Below are 22,550 nucleotides of genomic sequence, written 5' to 3' on the forward strand. Positions count from 1 at the left end.
GATCTGGTGGCTGAACTACATTTTTTGTTGCTAGAACTATCCGCTCACACAACCATTGTTTGTTTACGCAATTTATAAGGGGGTACACATTCAGGATGAGTTGTTCCTCTGTCTTTACTCCAGGACTGCGCATCAATCTGATACGAGCTGCTCTAGATCATTCGAGAATCATCTAGAAAGTTAAGAAACATTTTTTTTCAGATTCGAGAATATTCGTAAAACCTCGAGAGTATTTTAGAAAAAAATCTAGTATTTTTCTCCTTGAAACATACACTGAGTCGAAAGAGACAGAATGTGTCCTGGTGGTCAACACGATGTGATCGCGACCACTTCAGACAACCATATCACCCCAACCACAATGGTAGGTACCACTGCATAACCGCGGTAGTGCACAACGAAGGAACCAAGGATGAAGGGTGGCAGCGGACGCAAAAGCCCGTCATTAGCTGTGGGTGGTTTTGGATGTATCATCAACTTCACCCAGAAACGGGTTAATTTTTATAAATGCAAGACCGCTCCAGCAGCTGATTATTCTTTGTTTCAAGTCCACGGCCAGTTTCGGGCTTGACATTTAGGCCATTTCCAAGTTTATATGAAGCTGTCATTGTCAATGCGTAATACACTGAAGCGCCAAAGAAACTGGTATACGAATGTGTTTTCAAACAGAGAGATATGTAAACAGGTAGAATACGGCGCTGCGGTCGGCAACGCCTCTATACGGCGACAAGTGTCTGCCGCAGTTGTTAGATCGATTACTGCTGCTGCAATGGCAGGTTATCAAGATTTAAGTGAGTTTGAACGTGTTATTATAGTCGTCTCACGAGCGATGGGATACAGCATCTCCGAGGTAGCGATGAAGTGGGGATTTTCCTGTTCGACTATTTCACGAGTGTACCGTGAATATCAGGAATGCGGTAAAACATCAAATCTCCGACATCGCTGCGTCCGGAAAAAGATCCTGCAAGAACGGGACCAACGACTGAAAAGAGTCGTTTAACGTGACAAAAGTGCAACCGTTCCGCAAATTGCTGCAGATTTCGATGTTGAGCCATCAACAAGTGTCAGCGTGCGAACCATTCAATGAAGCATTATCGATATGGGCTTTCGGAGCCAAAGGCCCACTCGTGTACCCTTGACGACGGCACGACACAAAACTTTACGCTTCGCCTGGGCCCGTCAACACCTACGTTGGACTGTTGATAACTGGAAACTTGTTGCCTGGTCGAACAAGTCTCGTTTTTATTGTATCGGACGGATGGACGTGTACGGGTATGAAGACAATCTCATGAATCCATGGAAGCGGCATGTCAGCAGAGGACTGTCAAGTTGGTGGAGGCTCTGTAATGGTGTGGGGCGTGTGCAATTGGAATAGTATGGGACCCCCGATACGTAGATGGTTCAAATGGCTCTGAGTACTATGGGACTTAACATCTGATGTCATCAGTCCCCTAGAACTTAGAACTACTTAAACCTAACTAACCTAGGGACAACACACACACCCATGCCCGAGGCAGGATTCGAACCTGCGATCGTAGTGGTAGCGCGGTTCCACACTGAAGCGCCTAGAACCCTTCGCCACCTGATACGTAGAGATACGACTCTGACAGGTGACACGTAAGTACGCATCCTGTCTAGTCACCTGCGTCCGATCATGTCCAGTGTTCATTCCGACGGACTTGGGCAATTCCAGCAGGACAATGCGACACCCCAGACGCCCAGAGTTGCTCCAGGAACACTCTGAGTTTAAACACTTCCGCTAGTCACCAAACACCCCAGACATGAACATTATTGAGCATGTCTGGGATGCCTTGCAACGTGCTGTTCAGAAGAGTCCTCCACCCCGTCGTACTCTAACGGATTTATGGACAGGCCTGCAGGATTCGTGGTGTCAGTTCCCTCCAGCACTACTTCAGACGTTAGTCGAGTCCATGGCACGTCGCGTAGCGACACTTCTGCGTGATCGTGGGAGCCCTACACGATATTAGGCAGGTGTACCAGTTTTTTTGGCTCTTCAGTGTATAAAAGACATTCAAATATTTTACACAACAGGACATGAAAAACTACGTTTACACTTGTACAGTGTGTGTACAGAAAAAGATATGTATCTTGCACTGTGCTGTGATGAAGCAGCAGAAAATGATTAAGAAAGTAGGAATTGGGTAGAGTTAAATGTGATGTCTCCGATGAGGTAGGATAAATGGATGTGTTGTGATTGTAAAAATCTGTATATTTCGGTACATTAAGTGTACTGACTTGCCTTAATTTTAAAATGATTTATATTCTCGTATGTTCGAAATTTTAAACTGCATGCTTTACCAATCAAAAACTGAAATAATTTTTTCTTTTTAGATTTAATAAAATTCTAAAATAGTTGCAGTATACGGTGCGTCCTGTCGAGTGTGAAGTTGTGTACTCCAGCATGAATGGATAGAAGTTGGAACAAAGGGAACTCTAGAGGATGCTAGCATGTCTTGGATGCAATGTGTAATGCTTACAAGAACATTCGGGTAGAGCTACGAAATTGCGGAATACCTTTAAAGGAAGAAGTCAGTACCAGTGCGGGGTTTCTTAACGTGCACTGATCTTTGAGCGCCTTTTCGATGGATTTTTGCAGGTAGAATAAATATGTTTCTTTATGAATTTCCGTACAGTGTCCCTTCTTCATCATATGAATAAATACTAGATTGGTTTCGATACTATGCCTCGCGTGACTATCTTGCCTTAGGTGAGCTGTAAAGATGGATTTAGTTCCTATGTTTTTCTTTCTAATTCTGTGTGTTCCTTGTAACGGGTTTTAAAATCCCTTTCCGTTTGTCCAATGTGGCTACTGTTACAGTCTCACGTTAAGAAACCCCGCACTGGTACTGACTTCTTCCTTTAAAGGTATTCCGCAATACGCGAGGTGTACATATTTTTTTTTTTTTAAATGATTGCTGAGTCTATGTAAGACCTGAGCATGCAAAGGAATCGATACACATAGTTTTTATGTAATTTCTAATTTTTGTGGCAATTGATTTTCTGTAGACTTCGCAAAATATGTTTTTCAATACCAGGTTGCGATAAACTGTTCTGCGCTATATTTCCCAGTTACGTTAGTTAGCTACTTTATCAGTATTAAGTGGCAGCTTAAGGAATGCATTTATTGCATAACGAAAGAAGCCCTTTTCATATTGCGCAGGATGACATGAGATGGCAGAAATAATGGCATCGAAAGATGCATATTTATGATTTATTCCAAAGGCATGTCTATGTTGATTCATGGGAATGGAAAGATCTGAAAAATTAATATTGTTATCCCGTTGGAGCCCAGCTGTAAAAGTAATATTATTGTGCATTTTAGAACAGGCCTTTGCAGACTGGTCGATATCACTTTGTGAGCCACGGAATAAAACGAGAACGCCGTTAACATATCGTTTGTAGTGCACTGTACAGGGATTAGTTTCGGGGTTGTCATTGAGAATTTGTTTTGCAAATGATTGACGAAAATATATGCTAGTGTACCTGCCAAAAGAGGACCCACAGCTAACGCACCTTCTTGAAGGTAGGTCTTGTCTTTGCAGGCAGTACTCAGCATGTCGTTGTTAACCAAAAGTAATTTCGGGAGTACCCAGAAGAGTATTACAGGACTAACACTGCTTACTGTCTACATTAACGATCTAGTGGATGACGTTGAAAACTATGCGAGGCCATTTGCGGACGACACTGCTGTCTACACGAAGGCTGCAGTTCCAGAAGAATGTAGCAAACAGCAGGAAGAGCTGCATATGATCGACAGTAGAAGAGTGGAAGTGGAAAACGTTACAAGCGCCAGATCTCATATTTTTCGGGGGAATAAAAAATCATGTGTCTTTTCTGATCATAACTTATTCGTATATAAACAACTGAGTAGACTTTCTGATTCCATATAATAATGCTGACAATCTCACCACTGCAAGAAATAACGACAAGTTGGAAATCATGTATTAAGAACGTTCTAAGTGCCATAAAAGAAAACTCGTTCTAAGACCCAATTATAAATTTTTGTTCCAAGTGCTAGTCATACAGAGGCACTACGTTTTATTTGTGACAATACAAATACAGAAATACAGCAATAATATTTTGAGTAGTAGAACTGTAGGCAACAAAAACCATTTCTCATTTCTTTCACTTTTTTTTACAAGAGAATAGTAAAAGTAATTTCATGAAAAAATCCCACGGTATTGACGTGTGTTTCTTGCGTGACTCCATTCTTGGGACCGGGTGTTGCAAAAGTTTACTGCAAAACACTCTGTTCCTGACACTTAAATCTATACTCGATGTTAAAAAATTTCTCCTCTTCAGAAACGTTTTCCTCGGCATAGCCAGTCCACATTTTACATTCTCCCTACTTCGACAGTCATCAGTTATTTTGCTTCCCAAATAGCAAAACTCATCTACTACTTTAAGTGTCTCATTTCCTAATCTAATTCCCTCAGCATCACCTGATTTGATTCGACTACACTCCATTATCCTAGTTTTGCTTTTGTTGATGTTCATCTTATATCCTCCATTCCGTTCAGCTGCTCTTCCAGGTCATTTACTGCCTCTGACAGAATTATAATGTCGTCGGCTAACCTCTGTTTTTATTTCTTCTCCAAATTTTTCTTTTGTTTTCCTTTACTGCTTGTTCAATATACAGACTGAATAACATTGTGGATAGGCTACAACCCTGTCTCACTCCCTTCTCAACCACTGCTTTCCTTTCGTGCCCCATGTCTCTTATAACTGCCATTTGGTTTCTGTACAAATCGTAAATAGCCTTTCGCTCTCCGTATTTCACCCTCGCCACCTTCAGAATCTGAAAGAGAATCGTAAGGGAATGTAATTAATCCACGAAAGAAGTGGCTTACAAGCAACTCCTCCAAACGGTTCTTCGTTATCATTCAGAAGTGTGGGACTGTTAGCAGGTTGGATTGATAGAAGAAATGGATTAGATCCAACAAAGAGCGGTGCGTTCCGTCGACTCGGCGCGAGAGTGTTACAGAGATGATCAACAAACTCAAGAGGCAGACACTACAAGAGAGGCATTATGCATAACGTAGATATTTACTGTTGGAATTTCGAGAACGTACGTTCCAAGAAATGTGAGGTAGTATATTAATTCCCCCCAAAGGTGTTCACAAAGTTATCACGACGAGAGAATCCGAGAAATTAGAGCTGATACGGAGCTTCAGCGACGGTAATTCTTCCAACGCGCCATTCATGAATGGAACAGGAAAAGAGGGATCAGACATTGGTTCCAGAAGTATCCTCCGCCGCGCACCTTAAGGTGACTTACAGTGCACAGATGTAGATGAACAAAAGCCCATCATCTGCCGGTATTTCGCATTTAGTAGATTTCAATTGTCGATACGTATTTTGGATTGAAAATCCCATCATGGTTTCCAAGATTCAGTTGAAACGTTTCCCGGCGAATTGACCTTGGTTCAAATGGCTCTGAGCACTATGGGACTTAACTACTGAGGTCATCAGTCTCCTAGAACTTAGAACTACTTAAACCTAACTAACCTAAGGACATCACACACATCCATGCCCGAGGCAGGATTCGAACCTGCGACCATAGCGGTCGCGCGGTTCCAGACTGTAGCGCCTAAAACCGCTCGGCCACCCGGGCCGGCAAATTGACCTTGCACGACCTTTCCCGCGTCTGGCAGAATTACAGTGGTAGCGATAAACTAAAACGTTTTTATTTCTTCCCTATCGCTTATTCAATATACAGTTTGAATAACTGGGGAAAAGGTTACAGTATTGGCTCAATGCCTACTTAACTACTACTTTTCCTTCATGTGTTTCGACTATTATAACTGCTTTTTGGTTTCTGTAAATGTTGTAGATAATTTTTCGCTCCCTATACTTTATCTCCGCTAATTTCAGAATTTCAAAGAGCGTATTCCAATCAACGTCGCCATAAACTTTCTCTAAATCTACAAATGCTATAAATGTAAGTTTGCCTTTCTTCAAGCTGCCTTCTAAGATATGTCGTGGAGTATGAGAGACTTTTATTGGAACATTTCTTGACTTCCTCCTAAATACATTGTATCGTCGGTAATAGGTGGGTGTAGTCGATCACTGCAAACATAGGAAGACTATAGAGTAATAATGAATAATGAGCCACGACATATGTTTTGAAGTCAGCAGTTTTCATTTCTTTGATCAGTATCACTGACAAGTATTTTTCGCTCAGCGACGGAGAAAGAAGCCATACTTTCAGATTTTTATCGTTTGTTTCGTCAGAGAAAGTCAGTGAAAGCAATTTCTGTGGATCAAATTTACACAGATGATTAACATGTTGAACCTAACTTCCAACCATAACGAAATAAGTTCTACTAATAATAAAAATAATTGTAAGGTTCCATGCCATTTTTTTTTTGGCGCCTCTCATTTTCATCAATTTCATTAATGTTTTGTATCATTTCACAGTGGGAACGGGCCGAATAAGGTTATTCTGATGAGAGTATTTGTACTGAGAGTTCAAGTTACTTTTCACTTGATTGCTACGCTCCATTACTTCCCTGTGTGGCTTGTTGCTTGGCGAGCACTGGAGGACGCGACACACTGCGTTTTCGTAGGGAGTGTGCACTGCTGCGAACATGGAGAGGGTCGTACACAATGGGCTTGAGCGCCTGGCGGGACGACTGACCTCGGTCAGGTTTCGCCTACTGTACGGAGGGCAAAGCGACCTGCGAGCCGTCTGAGTGTCCCCGCAGTTTATGTGTTTATCGTTCTGGCGCGTCTGGAACGAAGACTGCTGGCGCCGACTGACTGTATTGTCTTCATGATTCTGAGAATTCTTGTGGGCGGTGCCCTGCTGGGTGCGACTGTCTGGCGTCGGATGGCCGGTGGTCTTGGGGTGCTGTTTTCGTAGCCGGTCAAACGGCAAGTTCAGTGCCCTGAGCTAAATAGCAGACGCATGATGGTCAACTTGAATAGTGGTCAGTTGACGTCATAAAGCCTGCACGAAATTGGAGGGAATGGTCGCTATTGGCGCGGATGATGTTCTGAGATAGTCTGAGGGTATTTTGGAATCAGCACTGAATGCTGATTCACGGCTTTTTGAGGGTAGTGAGGAGTTGGATAACGTTGGCTTCGCTCTTGCGTTGCGCGGGCGCAGGGCATTCGGAATCTGATCTTCATCGGAATCGGACGGTCTTGCGACTTAGTCGCACTTTTTCAGAATCGTTGTGGAGCAATACTTCGGTCATACTCCAGTTTCATTTGTGACTTAAGACCCAGATTCTTATTCTGCGTTTTCGCACCTGTGCCGACAGGGCGAGTTCAGGCGGTTTTGCTGTGTCTCTTCCTGGAAATGCATCCTCGTGCATCCAGGAGTTCCTCTGCTTTGGCCACGCGAGGAGAACTTTGAATTCTCAGACAGCATTCGAGGCCATGGATTGAAACAGAGTTGCTGCAAAGCAGGAGTCGGCGCCTTCATCATCAGAACGCTGCCTACCGACGACGTGCTGATGGTTTCAGGACTGGTAAAGCACACTCCTGGAAATTGAAATAAGAACACCGTGAATTCATTGTTCCAGGAAGGGGAAACTTTATTGACACATTCCTGGGGTCAGATACATCACATGATCACACTGACAGAACCACAGGCACATAGACACAGCCAACAGAGCATGCACAATGTCGGCACTAGTACAGTGTATATCCACCTTTCGCAGCAATGCAGGCTGCTATTGTCCCATGGAGACGATCGTAGAGATGCTGGATGTAGTCCTGTGGAACGGCTTGCCATGCCATTTCCACCTGGCGCCTCAGTTGGACCAGCGTTCGTGCTGGACGTGCAGACCGCGTGAGACGACGCTTCATCCAGTCCCAAACATGCTCAATGGGGGACAGATCCGGAGATCTTGCTGGCCAGGGTAGTTGACTTACACCTTCTAGAGCACGTTGGGTGGCACGGGATACATGCGGACGTGCATTGTCCTGTTGGAACAGCAAGTTCCCTTGCCGGTCTAGGAATGGTAGACCGATGGGTTCGATGACGGTTTGGATGTACCGTGCACTATTCAGTGTCCCCTCGACGATCACCAGTGGTGTACGGCCAGTGTAGGAGATCGCTCCCCACACCATGATGCCGGGTGTTGGCCCTGTGTGCCTCGGTCGTATGCAGTCCTGATTGTGGCGCTCACCTGCACGGCGCCAAACACGCATGCGACCATCATTGGCACCAAGGCAGAAGCGACTCTCATCGCTGAAGACGACACGTCTCCATTCGTCCCTCCATTCACGCCTGTCGCGACACCACTGGAGGCGGGCTGCACGATGTTGGGGCGTGAGCGGAAGACGGCCTAACGGTGTGCGGGACCGTAGCCCAGCTTCATGGAGACGGTTGCGAATGGTCCTCGCCGATACCCCAGGAGCAACAGTGTCCCTAATTTGCTGGGAAGTGGCGGTGCGGTCCCCTACGGCACTGCGTAGGATCCTACGGTCTTGGCGTGCATCCGTGCGTCGCTGCGGTCCGGTCCCAGGTCGACGGGCACGTGCACCTTCCGCCGACCACTGGCGACAACATCGATGTACTGTGGAGACCTCACGCCCCACGTGTTGAGCAATTCGGCGGTACGTCCACCCGGCCTCCCGCATGCCCACTATACGCCCTCGCTCAAAGTCCGTCAACTGCACATACGGTTCACGTCCACGCTGTCGCGGCATGTTACCAGTGTTAAAGACTGCAATGGAGCGCCGTATGCCACGGCAAACTGGCTGACACTGACGGCGGCGGTGCACAAATGCTGCGCAGCTAGCGCCATTCGACGGCCAACACCGCGGTTCCTGGTGTGTCCGCTGTGCCGTGCGTGTGATCATTGCTTGTACAGCCGTCTCGCAGTGTCCGGAGCAAGTATGGTGGGTCTGACACACCGGTGTCAATGTGTTCTTTTTTCCATTTCCAGGAGTGTATTATTTCGTAGATAGACGCACAATCCTATTTCCTGTCGTTTATTATGGTAAAATTCCCATCTTTTTACTGAGAAGATTACGATTTTTATTAGATTAAAGTAAGTGTGCACTCCTTATTTTACCAACTAGCAGGGACCACAATCAATTCCTTTCGTTACCGTTGTGCACATAATTAATTTAGTGGTAAGCAAGGAGCGGGTCCTTCAGTCCGGAACCGCGTGACTGCTACGGTCGCAGGTTCGAATCCTGCCTCGAGCATGGATGTGTGTGCTGTGCTTAAGTTAGTTAGGTTTAAGTAGTTCTAAGTTCTAGGGGACTGATGATCTCAGAAGTTAAGTCCCATAGTGCTCAGAGCCATTTGAACCATTTTTTAAGGAGCGGGTCGAGTGCATGTTTACTTCTCATGCAAAATTCGCCAGAATTAAAGAGGTACAAACTCTTCTCCATCCCAGCACCTCGCATAGTGACCAGCCGATTCCTGCTGCCGAGAGGGGAGGTGTGTGGGACCTTACAGTGGTCAGTGCCGTCTCACGTTTCCTACAATTCTCTACCGCTACGTGTAAAATGTTATTACGTGTAAAGTGCCCAGGACGTGAAAGGCAGCGTCTTAAGAGCGGTGATACAGTAGGTACCTGCTGACAGGAAGCAGTTTATATTTCCTCGTCTGTCGTCAGTTAATGTTGGAGCGTCCCATGTCCGTAATGAGGCTGCCTGACGCTCAGAACGTAAATACTACTAGTAGGAGGCAATTTGGTGTGCGTTACGTCTCGTAAATGTGAGTGCTCCACATTCGGAAATAACCTCCTTTCACGCTGTCGCACGACTGCAGCCTACAAATTGTGAACTACTACAATAACCGTAGCATTTTTCTCACGGTTTTGATTTCGCGTACACTGTTCTGATCTAAGTCTGCAGGCACTGATGGTTATCCAAAATGCGACATCAGTGCAGATGTTCGCGTGTAACATCACTCTTTGCTGCTACTCTAGTGAGCAAAAGTGCAGTTTCAATTACTTGATCGTAACGCTGTGAAATGTAAAATCGATTTCTATATGCCTATATTAGCACTCCGTCTTCAGGCCACGAGTGGCCTACCGGGACCATCCGACCGCCGTGTCATCCTAAGTGGAGGATGCGGATAGGAGGGGCGTGGGGTCAGCACACCGCTCTCCCGGTCGTTATGATGGTATTCTTGACCGAAGCTGCTACTATTCGGTCGAGTAGCTCCTCAATTGGCATCACGAGGCTGAGTGCACCCCCAAAAATAGCAACAGCGCATGGCGGCCTGGATGGTCACCCACCCAAGTGACGACCACTCCCGACAGCGCGTAACTTCGGTGAACTCACGGGAACCGGTGTATCCACTGCGGCAAGGCCGTTTCCCCCTATATGCCTATGTTCGCGGTTTTGACCATGTTGACTGGAATATTCTCTTTCAAATTCTAAAGGTGGCAGGGGTAAAACACAGGGAGCGAAAGGCTATTTACAATTTTTAGAGAAACCAGATGGGAGTTATAAGAGTCGATGGGCATGACAGGGAAGCAGCTGTTGGGAAGGGAGTGAGACAGGGTTGTAGCCTCTCCCCGACGTTATTCAATCTGTATATTGAGCAAGCAGTAAAGGAAACAAAAGAAAAATTCGGAGTAGGTATTAAAATCCACGGAGAAGAAATAAAAACTTTGAGGTTCGCCGATGACAATGTAATTCTGTCAGAGACAGCAAAGGACTTGGAAGAGCAGTTGAACGTAATGGACAGTGTCTTGAAAGGAGGTTATAAGATGAAAATCAACGAAAGCAAAACGAGGATAATGGAATGTAGTCGAATTAAGGATGCTGAGGGAATTAGATTAGGAAATGAGACACTTAAAGTAGTAAAGGAGTTTTGCTATTTGGGGAGCAAAATACCTGATGATGGTCAAAGTAGAGAGGATATCAAATGTAGACTGGCAATGGCAAGGAAAGCGTTTCTGAAGAAGAGAAATTTGTTAACATCGAGTATAGATTTAAGTGTCAGGAAGTCGTTTCTGAAAGTGTTTGTTTGGAGTGTAGCCATGTATGGAAATGAAACATGGACGATAAATAGTTTGGACGAGAAGGGAATAGAAGCTTTCGAAATGTGGTGCTACAGAAGATTGCTGAAGATTAGATGGGTAGATCACATAACTAATGATGAGATACTGAATAGGATTGGGGAGAAGAGGCACAACTTGACTAGAAGAAGGGATCGGTTGGTAGGACATGTTCTGAGGCATCAAGGGATCACCAATTTAGCATTGGAGGGCAGCGTGGAAGGTAAAAATCGTAGAGGTAGACCACGAGATGACTACACTAAGCAGATTCAGAAGGATGTAGGTTGCAGTAGGTACTGGGAGATGAAGAAGCTTGCACAGGATAGGGTAGCATGGAGAGCTGCATCAAACCAGTCTCAGGACTGAAGACCACAACAATGTTGCTGTATATGCAACGGGAGCGGCAGTGAAATTGGCGATTTTGAAACCTTCATCAGTTATACAAACTTATTGACAGCGGTATAAAAGAAATACGATATGAATTTATAATGACTGTAATTTAAAATGCCCATCTCTTGAAAATGACATCACGTATGTGGCCGCCATTTTGCTTCAAACATGCATGCATTTTTTGGTACATGCGCCGGATGTTAAGTTTGTGGATGGAGTTTAAGGACTGTTGCACTTGGTCGGTCAATACAGGAACGGTTAATGGAAATGGAAATGCCGTGTGGCTAGGGCCTTCCGTCAGGTAGACCGTTCGCCTGGTGCAAGTCTTTCGAGTTGACGCCACTTCGGCGACTTGCGTGTCGATGGTGATGAAATGATAAGGACAACACAACAACCAGTCCCTGAGCGGAGAAAATCTCCGACCCAGCCGGGAATGGAACCCGGGCCATTAGGTATGACATTCCGTCGCGCTGACCACTCAGTTACTAGGTGCAGGGACCGATATTGGTGTGTGTGGATGACGCTGGAGTTGTCGTCCGATAGTATCCCATATGTGCTCGATTGGAGACAGATCTGGTAATCGAGCAAGGCAAGGCAACATGTCGACACCTTGTAGAGAATGTTAAACAGCGGTGTGTGGGCGGATGGTATCCTGTTGGAAAACACTCTCTGGAACGATGTTTACGAAAGAAAGAACAACAGGTCGAATCACCAGACTGACGGACAAATTTGCAGTCAGTGTGCGTGGGTAAGTACAAGAGTGCTCCTGTTGCCATACGAAATCGCACCCCACGCCATAACTCCAGGTGTAGGTCCATTGTGTCTACAACACAGATAGATTAGATGCAGGCCCTCAACTGCCTCCTTCTAATCAATACGCAGCCATCACACCCTGCCCTCCAATGAGCTTTCCCTTGACACCACTGATACCGTAGCCGAGCGGTTCTAGGCGCTACAGTCTGGAACCGCGAGACCGCTACGGTCGCACGTTCGAATCCTGCCTCGGACATGGATGTGTGTGATCTCCTCAGGTTAGTTAGGTTTAAGTAGTTCTAAGTTCTAGGGGACTGATGACCTCAGAAGTCAAGTCCCATAGTACTCAGAGCCATTTGAACCACTGATACCGCAAGTGGTGAAGCTTTGAGTTCAGTGGAACGCACGTTACAGGGCAATTGACTCGAAGCTATCCAGTAACCGATCTGTAACAGTCTCTGTGGTGGCAACTGCTGCTCACATTGCTGCTGCAAATGCAGTACGATGCACCAGAGCCATACGCCGAGCACGATCGTTTTCCGTCAGGAGCCCGTTCTTCTTGCGACAGAATATTCTCGTGACCACTTCTAAAAAATGGCTCTGAGCACTATGGGACTCAACTGCTGAGGTCATTAGTCCCCTAGAACTTAGAACTACTTAAACCTAACTAACCTAAGGTCGCCACAAACATCCATGCCCGAGGCAGGATTCGAACCTGCGACCGTAGCGGTCTTGCGGTTCCAGACTGCAGCGCCTTTAACCGCACGGCCACTTCGGCCGGCTCGTGACCACTTCTGTCAGCAATCGTATACAGTGGCTACATAATACACTCCTGCCAAGTCTTCCTGCAATGTCGCAGAAGAAAAAGAACAGTTTCTCGTAGCCCTGTTACACGACGTCGTTCAAGTTCAGCGAGGTGTTGATTATGGCGTCTTTCGCGTCTTAAAGGAATTCTTGACTAACATCAACTCACCACGTCCAATCTCAAAGGTAACTGACGCTCACGACCGATGCTACGTGTATTTAAAGCAAACCTGATTTGCATCCTCATGGACCTACTCTTATGCGACTGGTGCGAAACTTGAATAGATGTCATCTTTCAGATGTAGAAACATGCCTACCAACCTTCGTTTATGTCCCACAACTCCTTCTTGGTGTTGCTATTTTTTTTCGTCAGTGTGCATGCTGCACGAACAAGTAACTGTCGTTTTTGTAAACCGTCTCCGCAGCGACAGCGCGTTGTTCACCGGTCCACGACACCACCTCGACTGAACGTTCTGGCGTTAGGAACTTGCTTATTCTGTTCAAGAAATATTAGTAAATAATAATAGTGATGCTGTCACTGTTTGTTGGTAATATTTACTGACAAAATGCAACCTAGCGCTAGATTGCGTACTTACGGCTATCTTCTATGGCAGTTTTTTAGTATGACTTAAAATGAGTGAAAGATTATTAATTGATCACCCATGCGTCGGTTCTCGATTGTGTTCAGGAGACGTACGGATTGATCGCGCGAAGGGGCTTTCTTAATTGATCTTTTGACCCGGATTGCCTTCACGCAATCAGAATCTTCGATGAAAATACCTAAGGGACCTATTTGAATATGAAAATGGAAATGAACGGAAATTAGTGGAATTTCGTAAGAAAAACATTAACAGATCGGAAGTTGAACACATTAGTGGTCTCCCAAATACAATCGAGACACCGCGATAAAGAGCGAACCTGTAACAATGCTCATATACATTTGAAAATCATTTTTGGTTGCTAAAAGAAAAGAATAAGAAGAAGAAGAAAATTACTCCATAGTAAAATATTAATATATTTTGAACAAATTGGCTTTAAACTTCTAGACATTGACAAAAAAACAATAAATACATGACTTACATCTGAAATTTCTTTTGTACATGGCGCAGTCCAATAATCGCTGCTTTATCAGTCCGTTCCTTCTTAAAATTAAATGTCCTTGCTTGTGTGTAAGTACATTATATCATCACCTTAGTTACCGAAACGTTTGTTCGTCGTTTCACACAGTTTTTACACAAAATAAAAATACAACTTGTAGTAATGCTATGTAGTACGTCTTAACATGTCGGCGATAAAAGTACAAAGTGAAGCGTCCCCTTTTAAAAATTTATGAATTACTGTGCTGATAAACCCCGTACGTTATTTGATTTTCAAACAGCTGAGCACAACTGAACGTACTCAGACGTTTCTCTCTTTACTTAGTCTGATCATCACTAAACTGACACGCAGTACTTTTTTAGCACAACGCAAACAGACTTTCAAAAATCCCTACAAAAGAATGGCCCTGACTAAAATTAACCTATACCTTCCATGAATCACTTACCTCACAAAAATCTTCGTTCTCAAACTACTGCAATACAGCGAGTGCCAATACTGCCAGCTAAATAAAAGATTCTAACTACTGAAGGCACTAACTACGGATAGGCATACTTAGCAAATGAAAGATTTTGATAGAGAACAAACATGTATTTACCTTAATAGTGTTCAAAAGTCATGATATCCAGAATTAAAAATTTACTCTTTCTGGTGGACACACGTCCAGATCGTCCGCTCTTAAAATTCTGCCATCTCTCTCCCCACATCCACCACTGCTGGCGACTCACTACCAACTGCGCAACGCTACGCGCTGTTCACATCCAACTGCCCAACACTACAATAGCGACTATTCCAACAATGCCAACCAGCCACAGACTTCACAGAGCACAGTCAGTGATTTTCAGACTGCTACGTGGTGTTACCAACATAAAAACCTAAACAGCCTACTTACAAAAGGTAAAGAAGTCTCTAGAATATTTCTTAACAAAAGATAGATTGTTCTTTCTTCTGTTTCGCAGCTTCATGCTATCAAGCGCTGCAGCAATGATTTTAAATATCTGCGCCTAGAGGGTCATAGTGTCCATTTAGAGTATTTAAACGCTTTACGCGCATCTTGGTACAGGCGCACATTAAAAAAATATTTCGTTTCTTTACTCTCGCGCTGTGATGCTTAGCATTTTACGAACTACAGCTCGTTGGCTGTCCTTTTCTTTTATGACAAATATCTCATATGTAAAGTATCTGAAATCCAATAATATTACAACATTGATTTCAGGGTAACTGCAAAGGTCTATTGTCCACTCCCGTTTCCTGATGCCCGACTTAGCGGGCTATTCCCAGGGTAGCCAAGTCGCCCATTTCAGTGCCGCATCTGTTGTTATGGTGGCAGCATAATTGTGGCACAGTCTTACTTGAATGCATATTCTACAAATTTATCCAAAAAAATTTCGCGACAACTAAGTCGTCTTTCTTTCAAGCATTCCCATTTAATTTACCCGAGCGTTTCTGTAACACTATAATATCGTCTATATCGAACTGTTGTAGCGCGTCTCTGGCTTCCTTTGGTGTCTGTTACGGTGCTTTCTCCTATCGCGCCAGTTCTGTACTCTCGTTTGCTGTGGTGGTGCTGAGCTGTTTTAAGGAAATTTTCTCTCGAATTGATCCTACACCTGCATACATACGTCCTACATTGCGCTAACCACACTTTTTCAAGGCAGTGGATGCAGGTATCAAGAGACATGGCACGCCATTATAGGCTGTCTACGGCCCACACAACATGGAAAAAATTATTTTATCTTTCTCTAATTGCTCCTCCTGATATTCGACGAGAAATAGTAAGCAGAAAAGAAAATTCCAAAGCTGTAACACCTGATGGTCGTATTTTGTATGATTACCAGCCGGCACGAACAAGTTCAGATTTGGAAATTAAACGGTTCATGACAGGATCGCTAAAGTTGATCCTGAGACGATTGCGGGCAGATGACGTATGATAACTTTTTCGCGTGGGCAAAAGCAGGTTGAATAATTATTTCTGCCTACCTCGGGCGGCCTTGCTAAGCAGTGCAATGTAACGGTTACGGCTTTGGAAGAAACCCCGAGTAGCCGCTCACACAATCTGAGTGACATGTCCTGACAAAGGCCACATGCCATTTCCTGTAATATATATGTCCAATTGGATAATAATTTCTGTTTTGTTGAAAATCAGTATAATTACGTTTTTGCGTTGAAACATTGATTTACGCTATGTGAGCCATATCGTTATGGAATATACGTGTACGTTATTTGAATGTAAAGACATTTTAAACGCCTGGCCACCTAGTTCGTTATTTGCAGTCTACAGTGCGTAAAATTATTATTGACAACATTATGTATTATATGTTTATATGAAGTGTAAATGTACGTAAATCAATAAAAAGCTCATATCAGGGTAAACAACAAAACTACTAGAATTTCGAGCAAATTAGCACCCTAACGAAAATGCATAATTGGTGAAACTTTGGTTGTCCATTTCTGGCTGGTTATTTTCTAACTTGTTTTCCTACATCTGTACGCTATTTTCCTTTCTTTAACAAAATCAGCCTTTCCAGACCCCAAATGCACAAAATCGGCTTGGCCCCTTATCCAACAAGCACCTTAAGGCTCCCCATTTGGCTCGAATTCTGCCATATGTACTTAAGTGAACGATTTTGAGTAACCCACGTTTATCCAAATAGAATACAGCTCATTTGTCACCTGAAGAAATGAATTCATTGTCCGCAAAAATTTAATTCTGGAGGCCACTATGTCGTCCTGTCCAAGTTAAAATTGTCTACAGTCATCCTGACGCTTGTAGTTAAATCCTATATCGCTTAATATGCATATCATAGAGCTAACGGATCCAGTGATATTTATTTTTTCAATCAACTTTTTTGTCAGTTTTTCTGATATTGGGTAGTCGCCGCTGTCGTAAAATTTATAGACTGTGCCACCTGAGAACGTTTAGTTTGGTTAAGACTTTAGTTACTCAGTATTTTTCCTTGGGGAATTGAACGTTTGAGATTTTCCTCCACGACACACGCGCCGGATAGTTCTTAAACTTATATCACAAGCTGCAGCACAAACAGCCTGTACGGTAGCTATGTTTTTTTTCTTACAATGGTTCTTTTTTCCGGTAACATATCATTCGTTGCATTTCTTGATACCAGCGCTGCCTTCCGCAAATCTTTCTTAACGTGCCTGAATGTCGATCCTAACACTTCACCACCACTGTCTACAAGATGCTTTAAATATTTGTAGACTCTGTGGATTATGGATTTTCTTTGCCGCCGGAAGTCAGTTGCCTTTTCCTGTCGCATTTTTCCTGCTGTCAAAGTACGTCTTGCAGGAGTTGTTTGGAACCCGACTCACATAGGCACAGGGGAAATCTCTCTTTTTCCTGCTTTTCCGCTTCCAAGTTACACAACACTACGAATCAATAAATACGTAGGTTGGAACTTAAATAGTGGCAACACTGCTTTGGAGACACTATGCAATGGAATCTACTGTTGTCGCTGCTAGCACACGTTGTTATCTACCTCACTTCCGAGCAAACGGACTCGGCCGTCGCACGTCACCGGCGTGCGCACAATGGAGGGAAACATGGTCACCCGCGAGCGAGCGGTCTAACGTAACGGTGTCACTAGTTTTCGAAACAGGAACAACGGAATTGGATCAAGATTGAATGTGCCAGCGGTCGTACAGCTCGACAGTGTAATAACGGTCTTCAAGAGGCGTACGGGGAATCGGCATTGCCGTACAGAACAGTGGCACGAAGGTCGGCAAACTGTGGCAGGCATGCATCTGGCAGGTCGTCCTAGCGTCTCTGAAGAAGTGCATGCTGTTGCCGCGTTAGTGGACAGTGATCGACGCCATACGAATCGTGAGCTCGCCCACGAAACCGGATTAGCGCACACGACTGTGCTTCGCATCCTGAAGAGACGCCTGGGCATGAGAATAATTGCATCACGATGGGTTCCGCATGACTTGACGGAAATGCCGGCCGGTGTGGCCGTGCGGTTCTAGGCGCTTCAGTCTGGAAGCGCGTGACCGCTACGGTCGCAGGTTCGAATCCTGCCTCGGGCATGGATGTGTGTGATGTCCTTGGGTTAGTTAGGTTTAAGTAGTTCCAAGTTCTAGGGGACTGATGACCACAGATGTTAAGTCCCATAGTGCTCAGAGCCATTTGAACCATTTTTGAACTTGACGGAAATGGCCGGCCGAAGTGGCCGTGCGGTTAAAAGCGCTGCAGTCTGGAACCGCGAGACCGCTACGGTCGCAGGTTCGAATCCTGCCTCGGGCATGGATGTGTGTGATGTCCTTAGGTTAGTTAGGTTTAACTAGTTCTAAGTTCTAGGGGACTAATGACCTCAGCAGTTAAGTCCCATAGTGCTCAGAGCCATTTTTTTGACGGAAATGCAGAAATGGATGCGTTACGACGCTGCTCAGACGCACTTGGAGCGCTATGAGCGCGAAGGAGAGGCTTTCTTACGCCGTATCGTAACACTGGATGAGACATGGGCCACATCGTACGAGCCAAAACGGAAATGCCAATCCAACGAATGGCGTCATTATGGAAAGTTGAAAGTGCGTCAGAGCCCCAGTACGGTGAAAGTTATGGTGATTCTCGTGTACGACTGTGATGGTGTTATCCTAACGCATTACGTCCCTTTACGGCAGACCGTCAATGCCCAGTATTACTGCTCGTTTTTGGAGCATCACGTGCGACCAGCTTCACGAAATAAGCGGTGACACTTTCTGCTCAACACACCCACATTTTGCACGACAATGCGCGGGCGTTTACAGCGCAAGATGTGGCTGCTCTGTTCGGTCGCTGGGACTGGAAAGTACTGTACCGTCCACCATAGTCCCCGGTCTTAAGTCCTTGTGACTGATTTGATTCCGAAGATGAAGGAACACTTCGTGGCACTCGCTTCGGAACTGTTCCAGAGATTCGATAGGCAATAAACCGCACCATTCGCACCATCAACAGAACCGGCTCTGCTAACGGTATGCCGGCCGGTGTGGCCGTGCGGTTAAAGGCGCTTCAGTCTGGAACCGCGTGACCGCTACGGTCGCAGGTTCGAATCCTGCCACGGGCTTGGATGTGTGTGTTGTCCTTAGGTTAGTTAGGTTTAATTAGTTCTAAGTTCTAGGCGACTGATGACCTCAGAAGTTAAGTCACATAGTTCTCAGAGCCATTTGAACCATTTTTTTGCTAACGGTATACTACGCCCTCCACATCGCTGGGCAACGTGTTCTGTACAACGCTGGTGACTATTTTGAAGGACAGTAACAGGTGCAGACATGTAACTCTTTTGTATCGGTTGTGAATAAATAGTTGCCACTATTTAAGTTCCAACCCTCGTAAGTTGCACAATTAATACCACGAGATACAGTTTTTTACTTCGAGTCAAACTGCCGAAAATAATAACTCAATAAGGGGATGAACAGCAACAAAAGCAAAACGAGGTTAATGGAATGCAGTCGAATTAAATCGGGTGATGGGGCGGGAATTAGATTAGGAAATGAGACGCTTAAAGTAGTAAATGAGTTTTGTTATTTGGGGAGCAAAATAACTGATGATGGTCGAAGTAGAGAGGATATAAAATGTAGACTGGCAATGGCAAGAAAAGCGTTTCTGAAGTAGAGAAAGTTGTTAACATCAGGTACACATTTAAGTGTCAGGAAGTCGTTTCTGAAAGTATTTGTATAGAGTGTAGCCATGTATGGAAGTGAAACATGGACGATAAATAGTTCAGACAAGAAGAAAATAGAAGCTTCCGAAATGCGGTGCTACAGAAGAATGCTGAAGATTAGATGGGTAGATCACATAACTAATGAGGAGGTATTGAATAGGATTGGGGAGAAGAGAAGTTTGTGGCACAACTTGACTAGAAGAAGGGATAGGTTTGTAGGGCATGTTCTGAGGCATCAAGGGATCACCAGTTTAGTATTGGAGGGCAGCGTGGAGGGTAAAAATTGTGGAGGGAGGCCAAGAGATGAATATACTAAACAGATTCAGAAGGATGTGGGTTGCAGTAGGTACTGGGAGATGAAGAAGCTTGCACAGGATAGAGTAGCATGGAGAGCTGCATCAAACCAGTCTCTGGACTGAAGACCACAACAACAACAACAAGGAATGGAAAATAAGAACTGCGCGAAAATCTTCACACCGTATCAAATGGTTCAAATGGCTCTGAGCACTATGGGACTTAACTTCTGAGGTCATCAGTCCCCTAGAACTTAGAACTACTTAAACCTAACTAACCTAAGGACATCACACACATCCATGCCCGAGGCAGGATTCGAACCTACGACCGTAGCCGTCGCGCGGTTCCAGACTGTAGCGCCTAGAACTGCTCGGCCACTCTGGCCGACCACACCGTATCGTTACTGACACTCGACCTATGCAACTAGGGACGCTCAGCGTTGCCATTTTCGAATTTTAGAGAGAGCGCGTTACGCTAGACTAGACACTAGTGCGGGGTCAGGGCGCTTGCTGTCACTCACTATTACACCTGTGCAGAGCTATACTTGTATCGAAGTTTGCTTTTGTGAATAGGAGCAATCAGAGTGATGGAACTGCGGTACGTTTTTGCAGAAGACGATCCTGGACAGCATCCACGGCGACGACCCTTCGTTCTCGGGGGACGGCTACAGCAGCCTGGCCATCCTCTACGCCGTGCTGTCGCTGTCCAACTGGCTAACACCGTCCATCATAAGCGTCACGGGGCCCAGGCTCGCCATGGATGTGGGCGCCCTCACCTACGGGTTGGTAGCGCTCTCTCTCTCTCTCTCTCTCTCTCTCTCTCTCTCTCTGTGTGTGTGTGCGTGTGTGTGTGTGTGTGTGTGTGCGTGCTTCTTTGCTGTGGAAGATATGTCAGCAGCAACTACTTGTCATCCAGAGCAGGAGAAAGGTTGGGTTGTTTTTGGGGGAGGAGACCAGACAGCGAGGTCACCGGTCTCATCGGATTAGGGAAGGAAGAGGAAGGAAGTCGGCCATGCCCTTTCAAAGGAACCACCCCAGCATTTGCCTAGAGCGATTGAGGGAAAACACGGAAAACCTAAATCAGGATAGCGGGACGCGGGATTGAACCGTCGTCCTCCCGAATGCGAGTCCAGTGTGCTAGCCACAGCGCCACCTCTCTCGATCAGGAGAAAGGCCTCCCTCAGACTTTACAGCGCGTCAATGTGTTATTGTCTTCAGCCATAGGAACGAGATGGGCCGTTTAGTTTTGAGAACCAGTTCACTGGCGACCGGTCCTTTTTCGGGATTTACTCATTCACGGTTTCTTTTTTATCTATTTGCGTAATGCTGTATCGGTTTTAAAAAGTGAAAATGAAATATTACGAGTACTGTATCCATGACAATAGCCTACCCTGATCTGAGTTAGAAGGGAGGGAGCGCAATTAATGTTAGTTTCTAGGTGAATGGCGAGATAGTTTTGAGATTTTCCGACAAATGGCTCTGGAAACACATGCTATTGACACAATATCCGTTACATGTTCCGCCTTAGTTCAGACTGATACTTAACTGGTACTCGACTGGACCGGTTTTGTGTTTTGTGACTGTATACGACGCGAGTCCTTTCGTTCGTTGGGGACCGGGGACGAGACTCCTCCGACCAGGCAACATGTTTCCAGTCATTATCAGTCCACTGTCGGTGTTGACGAACCCAGGCGAGGCGTAAAACTTTGTGTCGTGCAGTCGCCAAGGATACACGAGTGGGCATTCGGCTCCGAAAGCCCTTATCGACGCTGTTTCGTTGAAACACCTGTTGATGGCACAGCACTGAAAACTGCAGCAATTTGCGGAAAGGTTGCACTTCTATCACGCTGAACGATTCTCTTCAGTCGTCGTGGATCCCGTTGTTGTAGGATCTTTTTCCAGCCGCAGCTATGTCGGAGATTTGATTTTTTTCCGTATTCCTGATATTCACAGTACACTCGTGAAATAGTCGTACGGGAAAATCCCCGCTTCACCGCTACCTTGGTTCAAATGGTTCAAATGGCTCTGAGCACTATGCGACTTAACTTCTGAGGTCATCAGTCGCCTAGAACTTAGAACTAATTAAACCTAACTAACCTAAGGACATCACACACATCCATGCCCGAGGCAGTATTCGAACCTGCGACCGTAGCGGTCGCTTGGTTCCAGACTGCAGCGCCCAGAACCGCACGGCCACTTCGGATGGCTCACCGCTACCTCGGAGATGCTGTATCCCATCCTCGTGCGCAGACTATAACACTACGTTCAAACTCAGTTAAGACGATAACCTGCCATTGTAGCAGCAGTAATCAATCTAACAACCGCACCAGACACTTGTCGTCTCATACGGGCGTTGCCGATCGCAGCGCGGTATTCTGCCTGTTTACAAGTGTCTGTATTTGAATACGGGTGCATATACCAGTTTTTTTGGCGCTTCAGTGTATATATAGAAACTTAAACATTGTAACTGATAAAAATATTATTTGCTATAGCTAAAGTTGAATTTATGGGCACCTTGTTTTCAAAAACACAGACTTGCATGCCGAAAAGTAAATTCCACTGAA

The 22,550-nt window shown here is 45.2% G+C and overlaps 1 protein-coding gene across 1 annotated transcript in view; it reads left to right on the forward strand.

Moving 5' to 3' along the window:
* LOC126417129 (UNC93-like protein MFSD11) overlaps positions 1-22,550 on the forward strand; it is a 187,037-nt gene that overhangs the window by 73,463 nt on the left and 91,024 nt on the right. Inside the window, exon 3 of the mRNA XM_050085025.1 lies at positions 20,599-20,768. Within this exon, the coding sequence (XP_049940982.1) occupies positions 20,599-20,768 (170 nt within the window). The remainder of the gene's footprint in view (positions 1-20,598; positions 20,769-22,550) is intronic.

This window comes from Schistocerca serialis, chromosome 8, assembly GCF_023864345.2.
Source record: "Schistocerca serialis cubense isolate TAMUIC-IGC-003099 chromosome 8, iqSchSeri2.2, whole genome shotgun sequence".
NCBI classification, from domain to species: Eukaryota; Metazoa; Arthropoda; class Insecta; order Orthoptera; family Acrididae; genus Schistocerca; species Schistocerca serialis.